The sequence below is a fragment of the Sphaeramia orbicularis genome, chromosome 5, assembly GCF_902148855.1.
Source record: "Sphaeramia orbicularis chromosome 5, fSphaOr1.1, whole genome shotgun sequence".
Taxonomy (NCBI): domain Eukaryota; kingdom Metazoa; phylum Chordata; class Actinopteri; order Kurtiformes; family Apogonidae; genus Sphaeramia; species Sphaeramia orbicularis.
In genome coordinates, this window is record NC_043961.1 from 46429851 (window position 1) to 46447493 (window position 17643).

Genomic DNA, 17643 nt, shown 5'->3' on the forward strand with positions numbered 1-17643 from the left:
GAGCTTGTGGGTTTGCATGTATATGTGTGTGTGTGTGTGTGTGTGTGTGTGTGTGTGCGGGTGAGTGGGTGGGTGTGGGGCGGTACTGATTTTTAAACTGATATGTAAAGCACTTTGTGCTACAGTTTTTAATGTATGAAAAGTGCTATATAAATAAAGATTATTATTATTATTATTATTATTATTATTATTATTATTATTATTATTATTATTATAAATTATGCAAATCACGATCAATAATGAATCGGCTGTGTCCGGTGCGTTTTGAATCTAATCAGCAATCGGTCGGATGTTACCGAGCGGTTTCCTGCAGGATTCTTCAAATATTATAAATCCAATGCGAAATACTGAAAAACGGCCAAAATCTGTGGCACTTTTAAGGCTTATTAGCCCCTTAACTGTCTGGCACTTAAAGAGTTAAGGTATTAAATGCAGATTTGTAAATTCAAGACTTTTAAGACTTTTTAAGACCCTGTGGGAACCCTGTGGGACATCATTTACATAAAGCGCTGTGATTTACAAAGGACATAAATAAATACGTCTTTGTAATTTCCCTTTAAAAAGACCAACCTTGAGAAATATAAAACAATGATTTTGGTATAATTTTCTTAAGTTAAAACTTTAGTTTAGTGTTTGGGAAACTCATTTCCTATTGAAATTAAGGATCTTATGTTTTAGATTAGTGCAAGACCAGAGACTAGCTGCCACAGAGAAGTTTGTATACCATGACAGTAGATGAAGAGGCCACCCTTTACACCGCTCATGCAAGTGCCGTATTTGGCAAACTTCCCATACTCATGTGGATGTGGTCTGACACGGGAAACAAAGCTAGGGGTCTATTATGCAGTTCCATAGCACTGACTTCTATATTCATCTGAGACCTGGACATTGTATTCTCTGCAATCTGGACATTTCAATTTTTCTGTTTGCTGCATCTGAAAAAAAAATCTTCATATGGGATGGGAGGAACATATGACTGACACAAAAAGCATCCTTTCTATGCTGATGAGACCACAGCACCACTCAGCTGGGCATGTTGTCTGAATGCTTGATGAATGGCTTCAGAAGACACTGTTTCACAGAAAGCTGATCATAGGAACGTGGTTCATTGGAGGTCAGAAGAAGCAATATAAAGATTCCCCAATGGTCTCTCTCAAGGCTGTGCCATTAACCTGGGAGGACATAGCCTATGATTGAATAGCTTATCATGATAAAGTCTACATGGGTGCAAAACAGCATACAAAAAACAGAGGCTTAACAGCACTATCGTGTGTAGTTCTCATTCTCGGACTAGGCTAGTTTTACCAGTACAGACTGATTTATCTCTTGTGCCATGACACAAAAGGACTACATTGAAAATTGAGTTCATGGTACCTTAAGGCAAGGTCAAAAAATCTATTATTTAAGACAATATAACCAGCTGATGACGCCTTTTACCCAATCAATAAAAGTAGCTGGCAGGTTAAATGTAATACACATGTGAAGAGATCCCAACAGTAGATTGGAATAAGGGAGATGGAACAGAAATGACTGCATGACACAGCTGCTCATGTCTTTGGGCCATCCTTGTCTAAAGAGCTGGGTAATGTGGTACAAAGTGGAGGTCAACAGCATCTGTCTCCAGGAGTTCTTGGCTAGAGGTGCAAGAATATCACAGAACAGCAGAGGGAGAATGGGGGCAATGATGTTGTCAAAATGATCCATTAGGAAATTAAAAGCACTAAAAAGAGTCCAGGGATAGATTATGCTTATGTGTATGTGGGGAAGAATGGGAGCAAATGAGTGAGCAAATGAAGCAATAAGGAGAATCATTTTCACTTATAGATAGTCAATAAACACTGAACAGAAGATCTTCACAAAAAGCACCAGGGAGGATTCATTACACAGCATAAATGTAAAGTGATCCATGAGAGAATTGGCGTTTGTATCGACATGAAGTCCTGTGGGAGTAGGTGCTCAGATATGTATGGTAGGTTTTGGTGTGTGTGCTGTTCCAGATGTGCTTCTACAAAGAGAATAGTGTAAACTCTGATTTTAGATCACATGTAATAAGATCCTAAAACTGAGAAGATTACTAATCTATAAGGATACATAAAACATAAAGTCACCAACATTCTTCTGCCTCCAGCACAATGTGAGAGGAATCCAATTATATAAAATGTAAAATTCAGAATAATATTAAACAGAAATAGCCAGGCAGGGATTTTTAAGTGTTTTGGGCACAAGCCCAGCCTGTCTGTTTAGCTGCTTGATTCCCATACCTACTGGCATATATTCAGATGGTATCAAATGAGGTTAAATCTGCACTTACGTGGACTGAAAAACAATGTCTGCAGGCTAGCAGGCTGCTGAAATTTTCATTGCTGGCAGTGAGTTTTGTTCAGTCTATGAGTAGTGATGGGAACAAGGGACATGCTGTATAGGGTAGTGATTTTTAAGCAGGCTGGCAATAAGTGGTGTTTCTACAGTCTTCTGGGGCTACAAGGTGCCTCCAAATGTAAGGAGCATTTTTTTGTCTGTTTGTTTATTTTTTTGTCTATTTCCGATGACTTTCAAACTATGAATACAACAAACAATAAAAACAAAAAAAAAATGTTCTTAAGGCGGCCTTACACTGTGCGAGTTTAGAGACGATTTCTCACTCGTGCGACTCTTTCTGGGATCGGGCCCGATGTGCCTCTAATCGTGTGTCGTGCTTTGTGTAGTGTACATGGGGTAAAGAGAAGCGATTAGCACCTCACGACCACCTCACGACCAGCAATCGTGTGTTCGCAAGGAAAACAGAGCTGTTTGAAATCCTGCTCGCTCCTCGTGAGCGTATCATACTGTCAAAGCAGTGCCACGAACCGATGGGCCTCAAATTCTCACACTGTGCATGCGCGAACACAGACGCGTACAGTAGCGTACAAGCTAACAGTAGCTGGCTATTGTCCTAGTGCAGTTTGGCTGTTGCAGCTTACCTCTAGTTCCTGGATGACAGCCCATACTGTCCACGTCTGGACAACCAATGCCTGCACCAAACACATCGTTGTCTTTTCTTCTTTTTTGATTCCTCACAGATAATGGCACATATTACCAAAGCAGCTCGTTGGTTTTTGTTTAGCACTACCATTTCGTGACTCACGCCAATGCACAATCGTCTATATGCACTTTTACGGATTCCTTGGTATTTTAACGTTGTATTTCCGGATACAACACTCAAACGTGTCGTGCGTCCTGTGGTGTATGGTCCTACAGTGTGAGCAGTCAGGTCGCATACGAGCGTCGGTCCGTGCAGTGTGAGAACAGGAATCGTGAACCTGACTGTACGTCTGATTCGCACAGTTTGAGATGGAGCTGCGTGCAACGATCGAAATAATCGCACAGTGTATGGCCGCCTACATGTGCATTATCAGGCCAGAGCTAATCAACACCTTACTTTCCACCTTTGAATGACACAGGCCCCTTTAGGGAGTTTTCCTACTAAGATGGCACTGCAAATCATCCTTTGGTAGCTTTATGCACTGCTGAAACCTAAAGTTTGTCAGCTGTCAGTGGAGCCTAACTGGAGCCTCCAGCAGTTGGCTGTCTAACCCCTTCACAAACTGCTCATCTGCTGCCAGTGTGGCTCTAGGGATGACTGTGTGTCGGCTCTGTTGCTCGGTTTGGTTTGGTTTTTCCACTGATGATATCAGCTGACCTCACCTCAAAACTACTCACCAGCACATACTATTTGACTGCAGCAAGACGTGATGCAGTAATGGGTAAGGAGGAATTACAACGGTAAATTATAATATTCAGAAATCACATGTGGTTTTATGACTTTCTGAGTGAGAATCTTTTATTTAAGACTTTAAATCTGTGGTAAGGTAAGTCTATCAAAACTGAACCTTTGCTCTGATTTTTTGGTGACTTTTTGCAAACTTGGTTTGGCTATTTAAAATATAACATGGCATAACATGATGACATAGTGATGATTCTGGATTGACAAATCAGTGATCTGGAAGGTTGTATATCTAGTATTACATCAATTCACTTGGAACTTGAGCCAAGGCGGCATTAAATGTACTACCTGATAATAGCTGATGGTACCTGCTATTAGTGAGAACACCTTGCTGAGACTGTTTCAAATTAAGGTTAGTTGAGCAGATAAATGATTACATCCACTGTCGGTGCCCTGAGGATTAGTCCTGTTGATCAAGCTGATACCATCAATTTTCCAGTGAAACATACAGTAAATTTTTTGTCACACATTTATGGTGCTTTGGATATCGTCTGTCCTGGCACTGAGGTGTGTATATTGACATGAATATGCCCCAGCTGATGTTTTGGAAGTAAAGAATCATCACTACCCGTATTTAAGTGTATTGATTCACATCATCTTATCTTTGTGGTAGCAAAGTCCATTCAGCCTGCATTAAATCAAGAGGTGAATTTCAGTCTAATCCCATAAAGAAGTCAACCTATAATTATTTGCTTTGTATGCAGGACACATGGCAGCTAAAGCTCAGCAGGCTAACGATGAAACTTCTTTCAGGTTTCCATTAAGGTCCTAATTGTGTATTGCAGAAATATAGAGATGCTTGAAATTAGGGATTAAAGTTAGTCTTATTATATATTTGGTAAATTATGTATAATGCATTAAGTTGGGCTGATTTTGGAATGATCTTCCATTATATTTGGGATTTCGGTTCGGTATGTTTTCGGTACAGGGGTCTCCAGTTTGATACATTTTCAATATGTTTTCGGTCTAGTGAAGGAAACCAGTGAAGGGGGGGGGGCTGCTGTGTAACTATGGAAAGTGAAACTTAATACACTGTGAAAGTCTGACCTGGTTTCTGTGTCTCTGTTATACTCTCTGTTGTCATGTTTAACCCCCACCCCCACCCCCACCCCCCCCCACCCCATCGGTGTATTTGTTGTATGCATGTATGTATTCGTTCTGTACACCTCCGTATTGTATCGAAGGCCACAAATCGAAATGGTTCGGTACAAACGAGTGCACCGTTACACTCCTAACTGACATAGAGACAGATAACCATTCACATTCACATCTTAGGGTGACTTAGACTGACCTGTTAATCTGCTAATATGCATGTCTTAAGATGGTGGGAGAGGGGACCCAAAACAGACACACAGACATGGGAAGAAGATGCCAAAACTAGGCCCTTTCTGTGTTACTTACAAAACTGAGGAAACAGCAACTCAACCTACTGGTGTTTCAGGTCTTGAAATGATAATACCAGAAATCTCATGCTATTATGTAATGTACCAATGTGTAATACAACCATAGTCAACCTAGTCAACCCATTCTTAATTATCTTAAATCTGTTGTAACTTATTATAAGATGCAAATAAAATCATAGAATTCAGCAGAATTTCAATTTATGTTCTGACATTAAATACGGAAGGTTCTAATAATGTTAAAATGGCTGCAATATTTTACATTTCTTTCTTGGAAGAAGAATTGTAGGCGTTGGGGTTTTCATGAGTTGCCAGTGTGATATCAGTGCATTTATTACCGTTCCTCCAGCGGTTCAGCTCAGCCTCAAGCCTCTGAATGGTTTCCTTCAACGACCTGTTCTTGTCTTTCTCTTTTTCATACTTCTTCTTCCACTGCTCTGCTGTGAGCTCCAGGTTCACTGACACAGTGTTCCTAATGGTTTTGGCTCTAATTAAAGCCATGAAGTAAGCAGAGAAGCAGAGGGAAGGAAGGAAACAGAAAGAGGAGGGAAAATAAAAAAGGGGAGTAAAGTTATATAAAAAATAGAAGAAAAATGTGAAAAAACTGCAGAGAATAGAGGAACAGACAACAAGGGTATTTCAGCCTTGGCTGCTCAATGAAAATGGGCTTGCATCTCATTAATTGGTATGCAAATTGGGTTTCTGCCTACAGTGTTTGATGGCGCATGGAACGAAAGAAAGGTATAAGGAGGCAAGAATCTATAAGGTAAAAATGCTATAGACTTATTAAAACATATAGACATAAAAAATAATTTACTTTACATGATGAAAACGTAGGTTTATGACTATACACTGCCTTTTTATTGTTCATCAGTACCACTGTTTGTACAGCTCATGCTCAGCAGTACTGTAAATGGGGCCTCAACCTTGACATGTTTTATATATATATAAATAAATAAATAAATAAATAAATATGTATATATATATATATATATATATATATATATATATATATATATATATATATATACACACACACACACACACACACATATACATATGTGTGTGTGTGTGTATATGTGTGTGTGTGTGTATGAATATAATTAAGTTATAAAATAAATTGCATCACCAAGTTAAAACATTCACAATGCTACAGTCACAGGAGTCTGCTGGGATGACACATCGGTAGTTATCACTTGAGTTCACACTCTACTAAGGGAACACTTTTGTGTGTTTTCATTTATTCCCTGATATTAAAGAGTGTAAAACATTATTTTACGACTATCAGAGCCATATTGTAACGGGTTCTTGGTATACGGTAGATACTTTGACTAACATTTCTAAGATTAGTTTCTTAAGAAATCATTAGTCTTGGAGTGATAAAAAAAACAAACAAAAATAAAAAACATATATAAAAAATGCAGCAAATGTCAGAGTGCGGTTGCAGTCAGAGTACTTTGGAATCACAGGAGTGCCAAAATTAAGAGGAAATAAATGTGGAAATAAAAAGAGAATCAATAAAAGAAATTTGGAAATAAAAAGAGAATCAATAAAAGAAATGTGTGAATAAAAAGAGAATCAATAAAAGAAATTTGGAAATAAAAGGAGAATCAATTAAAAGAGAATCAATAAAAGAAATGTGTAAATAACAAGAGAATCAATAAAATAAATTTGGAAATAAAAAGAGAATCATTAAAAGAAATGTGGAAATAAAAAGAGAATCAATAAAAGAAATTTGGAAATAAAAAGAGAATCAATAAAATAAACTTGGAAATAAAAAGAGAATCAATAAAAGAAATTTGGAAATAAAAAGAGAATCAATACAAGAATCAATAATAAAAAATATACAAATGCAGTCATATCATTGCTTTTGCTTATTCCATTTTGACATTGTCTTTACCATTTGCGTTTTGACATTGTCTTTTCCATTTGCTTATTGTCATTGCTTTTACCTGATGGCTCAACCTGATGCGCGTCTACGTCCTGTCTGTGACGCTACTTCCGGTCTCCCGCACTGAGAGCTAACACATAAACATAGCTACTGCATAGCCACTGTCAAGCCGGAATCGTCTGATCGGGTATCGACTAGTTATCCTGGACAGAAAGACCTGCCCACAGCCATTTGATTGACAGCTTGAGCCATCAGGTAAAAGCAATGACAAAACGCAAATGGAAAAGACAATGTCAAAATGGAATAAGTACAAGCAATGATATGACTGCATTTATATATTTTTTATTATTGATTCTTTTATTGATTCTCTTTTTATTTCCACATTTCTTTTATTACCTCCGCCAAGGAGGTTATGTTTTTGCCAGGGTTTGTTTGTTTGTCTGTTTGTTTGTTTGTCTGCCCGTTAGTGTGCAACATAACTCAAAAAGTTATGGACAGATTTTGATGAAATTTTCAGGGTTTGTTGGAAATGGGATAAGGAAGAAATGATTAAATTTTGGTGGTGATCGGGGGTGGGGGGGCCCACGGGGGGGGGGGGGGGGGGGGGGGGGGGGGGGTGCAGACCAGAAAATTTCATCAAAATCTGTCCATAACTTTTTGAGTTGTGTTGCACACTAACGGACAGACAAACAAACAAACAGACAGACAAACAAACCCTGGCAAAAACATAACCTCCTTGGCGTGGGGGGGCCCACGGGGGGGGCCACTGATCAGCCTTGGCGGAGGTCTGCGCTCTCCGAGTGCTTCTAGTTGATTCTCTTTTTATTCCAAATTTCTTTTATTGATTCTCTTTTTATTTCCACATTTCTTTTGATTCTCTTTTATTGATTCTCTTTTTATTTCCAAATTTATTTTATTGATTCTCTTTTTATTTCCAAATTTCTTTTATTGATTCTCTTTTTATTTCCACATTTATTTCCTTTTAATTTTGGCACTCCTGTGATTCCATAGAGTACTGCAACATCTGACTGATCTGCCCTCTGTTGAAATAACAACAACACTGAATCTGAGAGGCTTATTGTTGATTTTCCACCCACATAATTCACAGTTAGTCATAGAGCACACTGATATTAGTGGTCTGCAAAAATAAATGTCTGATCAAAATATGTTTGATATCATATCTCAGTATTTTCTGTGTCAAATTGATTTTAATATATGAGATTATTCAGGATATTCAACAGCTGTTTTGGCTGACAGAGAATGCTGAAAGATCAAATTTTCTGTTCAGTACAGCTTTAATAACTGATGTGGATTCTGTCACTCCAGTTGATGGTCATACATTATTTATTGTAACCAGTGCTCTCATGTCAGCCTCTATTCAAGGACTTCACTAGCAAAAGAAAAATAATGCAGATTCATGAGGATATTTCCTTCTTTCTGTCTGTTACTTTCTTTGAATTAACAGCTATTGGAAGGGAAGGCTGCCACATAAGTCAAATCCCTACTTACATTAGAATATAGCTTAGCCTTATGATTAGCAAAGACCTTCTTTAGGTAGCCCCAACGTGATCAGAATCCAAAATGCAACAATAACACTGGCTCTGAAGCAGAGCATGGGTCATCAGAAACAAAGTTGGAGGCAGTTAGAGTATACTGTAAGTGAACAGTGTATGTGAGTTGAACTAGTGAGACACAGATAAGATATGGTGTGCTGTGTAGCAGAGCAGCCAAGAGCTACTTTGTATGAAAGTGTTTTACCGTTGGCCAAACATCAAGGTGGACTTGGTCTCAACATCGTTGTAGCTGGATGGAGAGCAACAGATGAACATAGTCGTGCGACAGTTTCCACCGAGTGAATCCTGCAGGATGCGAGTCATTTTACTGTCTCGATATGGCACATGGGATTTCTGCAGAGAGAGAAATCAAAGAGAGAGAAAAAGCACAGAAGAAAAAGAGGAGGAGAGGATTAAAAGGCAGAGAAAATATGAGCTGCAAGAGAACAAAGGCAGAAGTGGTTTCTTTCTGCTGCATCATTCACAGTATTACCTTTTCAACCTTTGGAAAACCTTCAATGAGACTTGTCCTTGTGCAATGAATAAAGAATGAACAGCAGCGTGTTTATGAAAGAGCAGTGAGGCATTTACAGTCTGAGTCTTTTCCATTAAGTTTATGAGGAAATTAGTTATCAAGGAGATATGGTGAATGTTCATATCCAACTACAGAGATTACATCGACTGTAGAGTTGACAAATAATCATGAGTTGTTTTTTTCCCAATGTTAGGATTTTGGAGAATGTTTGGGTGGACAGCCTGACTCTGACAGCAGTATTTATTTATTGATTTGTTTGCTTTTCAAAAGATGAAGATGCACATATCTAAAGAAAAATATTCACACACAAAATGTCACTTGAGGTCAGAAAAAGAGAAAAGTCTGTGCTCTGTTTGGCTCCAAGTAATTTAGATCTCTTTCTCAAAAATTCTCTTTTAGGCAGGCAATGATTCAGTCAGCAAGAGAAACAAGAACTATATTAACTACTTGTGTGCAGAACTGTGTTTTTTTTTTTTTTTTTTTTTTTACTTTTTTTAACTTGTGAAATCTGTTTTAAGGTGCCCAGAGATTGAGACTTCAGACATTTTGGATTTAAAAAAAATATTTGCAGACCATGTGCTGATAAGGGCTACTGAATCTCAGGCTATGACTCAAGTTAAAGAACAAGAAATAATGGTATCAACACACACAATCTATCTGTGCTGCTGCAGTTATTAACATTTGTTTCCTTAAATGTCAGATGATTTTATAGAAAATGCTATTGATAAAGTAGGTAGCAGTATAGGATACATTATACATGGCTCTGTTTAACAGTGTAGAAAAAATACAGCATTGCATTGCTGTTTACATCTAAAACAAAAGTTTTTATCAAATGTAATACATTTTCAATTTTACAGAATATCAAAATGTCAAAATGTACATTGAACATTAAAGTGAAAGTGTACCAATGATGCTAAGCTAAGAATCATATTATTATAATGATGTTATTTATGTGTAAGGAAAACAATCTAAAGAAGTGGACACCATGGACCTGGATGTGGTTCAGGAAAGAGAGTTAGTTTGAGAAGCCAAATTTTGCAAAGAAACTATGGGAATTGTATGTAATCAGTTGGTACTGTGTTGTTAATGCTTCTTTAGTGGAGAGTAGTTAGACTATGTGATGATCATCCAAGCTTTCATTCAAGCTGTCATCTTATGTTTGGTTATGCTAGTTTTGTTTGGTTACAAGACTATGTTTAAAGGTCATCTGTGAACCTCACGGGGCCACCATTTTGGAAACACAACTAAATATATGTCTTTTTGCATCTTGTGGGATAGTCTTACACAACTACATCTTTCTATGCTGAAAAAATATCGTTTACCAACATGCATCAGACATATGACTTAAAACTACTGTCATATAGGTTATGTCCTGCTAGACCATTGTCATAAATAATAGCAGGGTTCTTCTACTGTACCGTTCCTTCTGCTAAGGCTGAGATGACATTCCCAAGAGCGGAGAGAGACTTGTTGATGTTCTTGGCCTCATCCAGCACTGCTCCCTCTGCACCTGTCTTACTGACCTGACACACATGCACATAAGAAATTAGTCAGAACAGTACACAAATATGTCAGCAGGCCAAACCTTGTCATCTTTTTTCTTTCCTTTCATTTCCTTTGTCTTCTACTGTCACTCCAACATTTACTCATTGTACAAATAACTAATACTGAAGTGAACATTAATAGTACGGTTCAAGGAAATCATTATTTAATTATCAGTAATTATGCTGAGTGTTGAGATGGTGTTGAGTTGGTACACTTCAGGTTAATTATTGCAATTAATTTACTTGTGTAATCTACAGTGTCAGTGCACAGCTGATCAGTTTGACTGTCAGATATGTATATCATATCATCTGTGTGTACATGAAGATTTTTGATTGAACAATTTGAGAATTTTTTTTTTTTTTTTTTTTTTTCCAAAAAGAGGTGTTCTTTTAATGTTGCTAACAAGCCTCTATTTTCCTCATACACCCTAACACAGGCTTTACCATATTAAGAGGTTCTCATCATGTATACAGATATTACTACAGTGAAGTGAACAATGAGTCGACCAGCTGCTGCAAAGTTCCTGCAACACATTCAATAGGGAAAAGGCACCATATTGTGTCATAATCATCATGGGACACAATTACATACAGTGAGATAATGAGGAGCTCAATTAGAGAACAACAACTTGTCCCATCAAAGCATTCTGTGGAACATGCACAGTATTCAGTCAATAATATTTAGTTTCAAAGTCTACTAAGATGTTGAAGCAGAACCATTTCCATCTTGTTCATCTCCTGGGACAACTAAGTCAACTTACAGATGCAGCATCAGCACTTATTAGTTAAATATTGCAGCTGTCAGCATCTTCCCAGACTAAAGGGCCGTCTATTCCAAGCACAAGCTACTCTAAACTTGGCATCAGTACCATTAACCGTAAACTACATCAAGGAGCCAGAGGTTCTATTCCATTGTGTTACATTTACTTGCTGCTTTCGATGGTATGACCTATGTCCCGGAGATAAACTGTTTTACAGATAGTGTGACGAAGTGAGCTGACTTAGATTTCACCTCTAAATCCCTGAAACAGGAAAACAATTTGTGGCTTGTGGCACAGCTTATTTCGACCTTTGTCTTAACTGCGACCTCTCTAAGAGCTTATCTGAAATGTGAAAAATAATTTTTGAGCATTTACTTCTTTTTGTCTGCATCAATGGAACTGATTGGATTCCTCAATATAAGCAAACAACAACTCTGATACTGCATCAGCTACAACAGTCAGCATCTTGCATGAGATATTTGGCCTCCAAGTCTACACTGGTTCCTTGTGTTGTGGAATTCAACAGTATTTCAGAGCGATGCTATAGAATCTGTGCTGAAAATGTTTCAAGGATGCAAACCTATTTCACAACCTTACAGTCTCAAATTTTCTGAAGGTCAGACAGATGATGGCAGATGGAAGTGGATTTACAAAATTCAAAACTTTACCACCAATGAGTTTTTATCTTCAGAATGAAAGTCAGCGGCAGCAAGACAGAATACATGTGCGTGGATGAAAGGAAGGGAGGGAAAAGGATGCAAAAGTCAAAGTGAAGAAGGTCAAGGATTTTAACCCATAAAGACCCAGTGTAACTTTTGTGGTCGATCCCAAAAGAATTTTTCTCTCTAACCTTTCTTAAGTGATTTATTACCATTTATTGTAATAAATGGTATTTAGCATTTTGTGAATTTTCAGTGAAAATCAAGTATTTTCTTAAATTTAATTTACTAATCATGTAGACATTCATAAATGTTCAAATTAAAGTTGAGGGTTATTATATCAGAAACAGAGAAAACTGAAGAAAAACTAATTTTCCGCAAAGACATCAATACCTGAACATAAACCAAGCGTCTCAATCCACTGTCATTGATCAAACTACATGTGTTTTACAGGTGAATCAATGTTGTAGAAGATGATGGTGTTTCCACGTTCACTAAAAAGCCTCTGAACATCCAAATGAGTCTTATCTAATGACCATGAAAGGATGACAAACTGCATTTTACACCAATTATTTACATGTATTGCTAGAATTAGTGGATCAACAGTTATTAAACAGTTTAGATCAGTGGATGGTTTTGGTTGACAGTGGATGTTTGGGTGTTTATGGGTTGAGTATTTACTGTCAGCTGTTCAGAGCAATGGAGATGTTGTATTGGAGGTAAAGAGGAGAGTGCAAGCAGGGTGGAATTGGTGGAGAAAAGTGTCAGGAGTGATGTGTGACAAAAGAGCATCTGTGAGAGTTAAAGGAAGGTGTAACAGATGGTAGTGAGACCAGCAGTGTTGTACGGTTTAGAGACAGCTGCACTGATCAAAAGACAGGAGGCACAGCTGAAGGGATCAAAGCTGGAGATGTTGAGATTTTCTTTGTAGGTGACAAGGATGGACAGAATTAGGAACAAGCACATCTGAGGAACAGCTCAGGTTGGATGTTTTGGGGACAAAGTGAGAGAGGCCGATTAAGACGATTCGGACATGTGCAGAGGATGGATAGTGAATACAATGGTAGAAGGATGATGAAGATGGAGCTACAAGGCAGGAGGCAAAGAGGAAGACCACGGAGGAAATTTATGGATGTGGTGAAGGAGGACATGTAGATAGTTGGTGTGAAAGAGGAAGATGCAGGGGACAGGGCCAGATGAAGATATCTGATTTGTTGTAGTGACTCATAAAGAGAGCAGCCCAAAGTAGTAGTAGTAGTAGTAGTAGTAGTAGTAGTAGTAGTAAAAGATCCTGTTTTAATTTTACTAAGTACACACACTCACTTACCACATTATAAAGTACACTTATTCACCTGCAGGTTTACCCATATATGTAATAGTCCAATCACATTGCAGCATCTGAATTTAGACATGCAGATACAGTCAAGACGATCTGCTGAAGTTCAACTCGAGCATAAGAATGAGCAAGAAATGGTGATTTGAGGGGGCTTTGAATGTGGCATGGCCATTGGATGATACAGGCTGGTCTGAGTATTTCACAAACTGCTGATCTACTGGAATTTTCACACATAACCACCTTTAGAGTTTATAGAGAATAGAAAAAGAGAAAATATCTAGTGAATGCCAGTTCTCTGGGTGAAAACCCCTGTTATTGCCAGAGGTCAGAGGAGAATGTCCTGACTGGTTGGAGCTGATAGAAAGGCAGGCCAGTGGTTACTGTACAGCCGAGTATCACTGAACACACAACACTATGAACCTTGAAGCAAATGGCTACAGCAGTAGCATATACACTCAGGATAGAAGAATATAACATACACTCATCAGAGAGTATATTGTATACATCAAACCATATGTTTACATGGCTTTTAGTGACCCTAACCAAGTGCTGTCAATCTCGAAACCTAATCATATGAATAGTTAAATGATTTTCACTTTTGATAGAAAGGGTAAAAAAAAAATGCTACAAGTGCTTGAAGCATAAATATAAATGTATCTACAATTGTTGCTAGTTAATATTGTGAGTTCAGAATTCACACTTGCATAAATGTTGACATCTAGATGCAACATACTTAACACGTTTTTTTCTGGTAACTGGGTAGAAATTTCTACACTTAGAATATTTATACCATATTTTATACCTCAGCACGATTTGTTTATTACTGACCTGGATTCATTTTGTATTGGGCCAAAATATTATCTTTTTTTTTCTTTTTGGTACTTAAATATTAGAGGATCAGTATGTATGTTTTTGGAGGATATACTTGAATCTTATTGCTGAACTAATTCATCCATTCATTTTCTAAAGCAGGGATGCTGGAGTCTATTCCAGCTACCAACAAGCAGAGGCAGGGAGCATCCTGAATAAATCACCAGTTCATTGCTGGGCTCATTGTAGAATTGGATAATATTCATAATTATGTTTTCATGAGTGTATAATCACCACAAAGTGACACTGCTGTGTTTTTGTTAGAATAAACCATACTGTGTTGCCATGTTTTTACAGTGACTCTAACAAAACTTCTATTTTTTTTTTTTTTGTTTTCACTTTGTGGTGGTTGGTATTGATAGTGAAGTTATATTGCCTTTAACATTTCTTATTCTACTGTACATGCGCATGAAGATAATTTACGGTCAGAAAAACTGCTGTGCCCTTTCATAGGGTTTCTCACCCTCTCTGTCTAACAAAGTTTCCATCCAGTTTTCTTTTCCCATTTGGAATCCTCAGTCAGCCAGGCAGTTTAGTATATATGAACTTCATAAGCCAGCTGCCCAAAAACTACCCACTGATTTATCCACTGTGACCTTTCTGTCCACACTGCTATGCAGATAACTGGATGATGTTCCAGCTGTAAAGGCAGTTCTGTGTAGGAGTGTGTGTTCCTTTGCACACCTGCCATGCTTCTTGTTTTCAGTGACATCAGGCTCACTCTCACTCAGCAATAAACATTTTGCTGCTTGCTTCAAATGCCATGAAAAACACTGCTCGCAAAATCAGTTTGTTTCAAGGAATTCTTAATTTTTGTTATACTTCGGAAAACCATTTTTGTTTCCCACATTTTCTTTTTTCATACTCAACCACTGAGAAGTAAAAATGCAAAATCAAATTCTTTCCTCCTCCACCCTGTTGAACTCAACAGGAACACCAACTGTGAAAAGTCACTTTTATTTCAAATGTTACAAAATGCTGTTGATAGTGAAAGTGAATATATAGCTCTGTGATTCCCTTCACAGTTAATGGGATTTATTTTTTTAGGTGAAGCACTTCATCAATCCTACCTTTTCACTCCCAGCCAAGTCGACTAAGTAGAGCTTCCCACTCAGCTTCTGCTCTGTCTCCACATTTTCTTGTTTGATGTTTATCAGGAAGATACTGTGACTGCGGGAGCTGTGCTCATTCATGTCTAAAGAACAAAATGAAAGAAGAAGTAGAGGGAGGGGACACAAGGAGAGGTGAGGTGAGTTGACGAGAGGATAATGCCATTTAACTCATTGTTTCCCATAGACACATCTGAGGCCAACGTTCACTTCTCATCTTTGCACCTCATGACACATTCTCACCATTGCATCCTTAGATGGCTTTACTTTAATTGTGAACAAAATCTGACCTGAAATATCTGAGATCATTGTGTGACTCACTAGTGACAGCGACGTGACGGTTTGCCTTCCCTTCATCTATCACATCCATCACTTCCTCAGGACTCGTGACAAATCGCTCAGTACAGCCCTTGGAGAAGAAAACATGTATGCATACATATCCATAGTGAGTCATAGTGAGAAATGTGTCTAGATCAGGGGTGGCCAACCCTGGTCCTGGAGAGCCACTATCCTGCATGTTTTAAATATATCCCTCTTTCAACACACCTGATTCAAATGATAAGCCTATCATCAAGCTCTGCAGAAGCCTGATAATGACTGTCAGTGTGCTGGAAGAGGAAAACATCTAAAACATGCAGGACAGTGGCTCTCCAGCACCAGGGTTGACCACCCCTGTTCTAGATAATAAAGAAAGAGATGTTAGCATCTAAACTGCATAATGTAAAATTATTAAAGGGTTAGTCTAGACTTTTTATGAAGGGTTTCAATGTAGTATTTGTCCAGAGTCAGTGTACGAACTATAGTAGATGGCAGTCACCTCCAGTATGGAAAAACAGAAAGGAGTATTGTCATTGAAGCCCAGCAATGCATGGCAGTGTACAGGGCAATATCAAAATACATTTTATTTACTTAAAGACCATTGCAGCAAAAAAAAAAAAAAAAAGAAAAAGAAAAATGATCAACCATCAATAGATGGTCCAGTGCATCCACTGCAGAAATGTACTGTTAATTAGCATGCGCGTTTAATTTGTGTTATTAAATCAATAGTACCCCCAGAACTGTTGCTACAGTGTTTCAGAAAGCAAAATTTGATTTTGGTTTTCCCACTTGTACTCCAAAAGAGTCAGCTTGGGCTTGCCAATTTTTCCAATTCCAAATTGGATAAAGGAACATAGCATCAGTGTACATGATATTCATAATAATGTCACCATTTACAGCAGGGTATTGGAGCTGCCATATTATCACTTTAGTCAAAGGCACCAGAAAAAAAGTTATTTAACTCTGTAGAACACAAAAATCATTGGTTTGCCACTGCTTTGATTGGTCAGTTTTTTTTGTTTTGAAAAACTTATTAAAACTAAAGTGTTGAAACACAAAGTCACACAATATTAGAACAAGTTCAATTGTGGAGACAGCTTTACACCAGCAATGTTCTGTGTGGTAAATTATTGTTTTGGTCAAATATGTTTGGTGGCTTCAGTTTGATCAGAACAGGCTGTTTGACAAAGCAAGGTAAAGGTAGCTAAACACGTAACTGTAGAATACATTTATATTAATACAGATTTTTTTTAGATGGCTGAAATACTGTACATCCACTAAATTGTTTGGGTTTTTGTCAGTATTTGTGTCTGCTTCTTCAAAGTGGAAGGTGTTCCTAGAGGCATTAACAATAGACTGACTATGGATAAGCACTTCATACAACACCACTCTAAAAAAAAAAATCTGCCAAATCACTTTAAGAAAACTCATACAAACTCACCTTCACATAGGGGACCCTGTTCCGATCTTCATGCACTGACAGGTTAGTTTTTGTCACTGAAGGGTGGGGGAAATAAGGAGAGAGGTCACAATGTTACCAAAAGGATTATATGCGCAAATGAGTGTCCACATATAACAGTTCTTGCTCTGAACACAACTCTAATAAGACCTGACGACCGTCCCTTCATGTCTGGGTCAGACTCAGTCAATGCAGTGGCTCTGGCTGGGAATGAAACTGAAAGTCACTGAGACAGTAGGCAGAAGCCTCTACTAATGCCAACAGACACAATACACATTTTTGGCAAAGTCACTTTATTGGCCTAAATTCCTGCATTAGTCATTTCATATTTGAAAGTTCTATCTTGTTGATGATAATTAAATTTCACTGGGATTGTGGTGGATGTTCTTTTCCTTAGGGACTCTGTGTGTGTGTGTGTGTGTGTGTGTGTGTGTGTGTGTATGTG

The 17643-nt window shown here is 37.9% G+C and overlaps 1 protein-coding gene across 6 annotated transcripts in view; it reads right to left on the bottom strand.

Moving 5' to 3' along the window:
- kif5ab (kinesin family member 5A, b) overlaps positions 1-17643 on the bottom strand; it is a 142079-nt gene that overhangs the window by 74130 nt on the left and 50306 nt on the right. For all 6 annotated transcript variants that reach the window (XM_030134310.1, XM_030134314.1, XM_030134311.1 and 3 more), the window contains exons 6-11: positions 17181-17236; positions 15743-15830; positions 15383-15507; positions 10561-10665; positions 8813-8961; positions 5502-5650 (exon numbers count right to left, since the gene is read on the bottom strand). In XM_030134310.1, coding sequence (XP_029990170.1) covers positions 5502-5650; positions 8813-8961; positions 10561-10665; positions 15383-15507; positions 15743-15830; positions 17181-17236 — 672 coding nt within the window. The remainder of the gene's footprint in view (positions 1-5501; positions 5651-8812; positions 8962-10560; positions 10666-15382; positions 15508-15742; positions 15831-17180; positions 17237-17643) is intronic.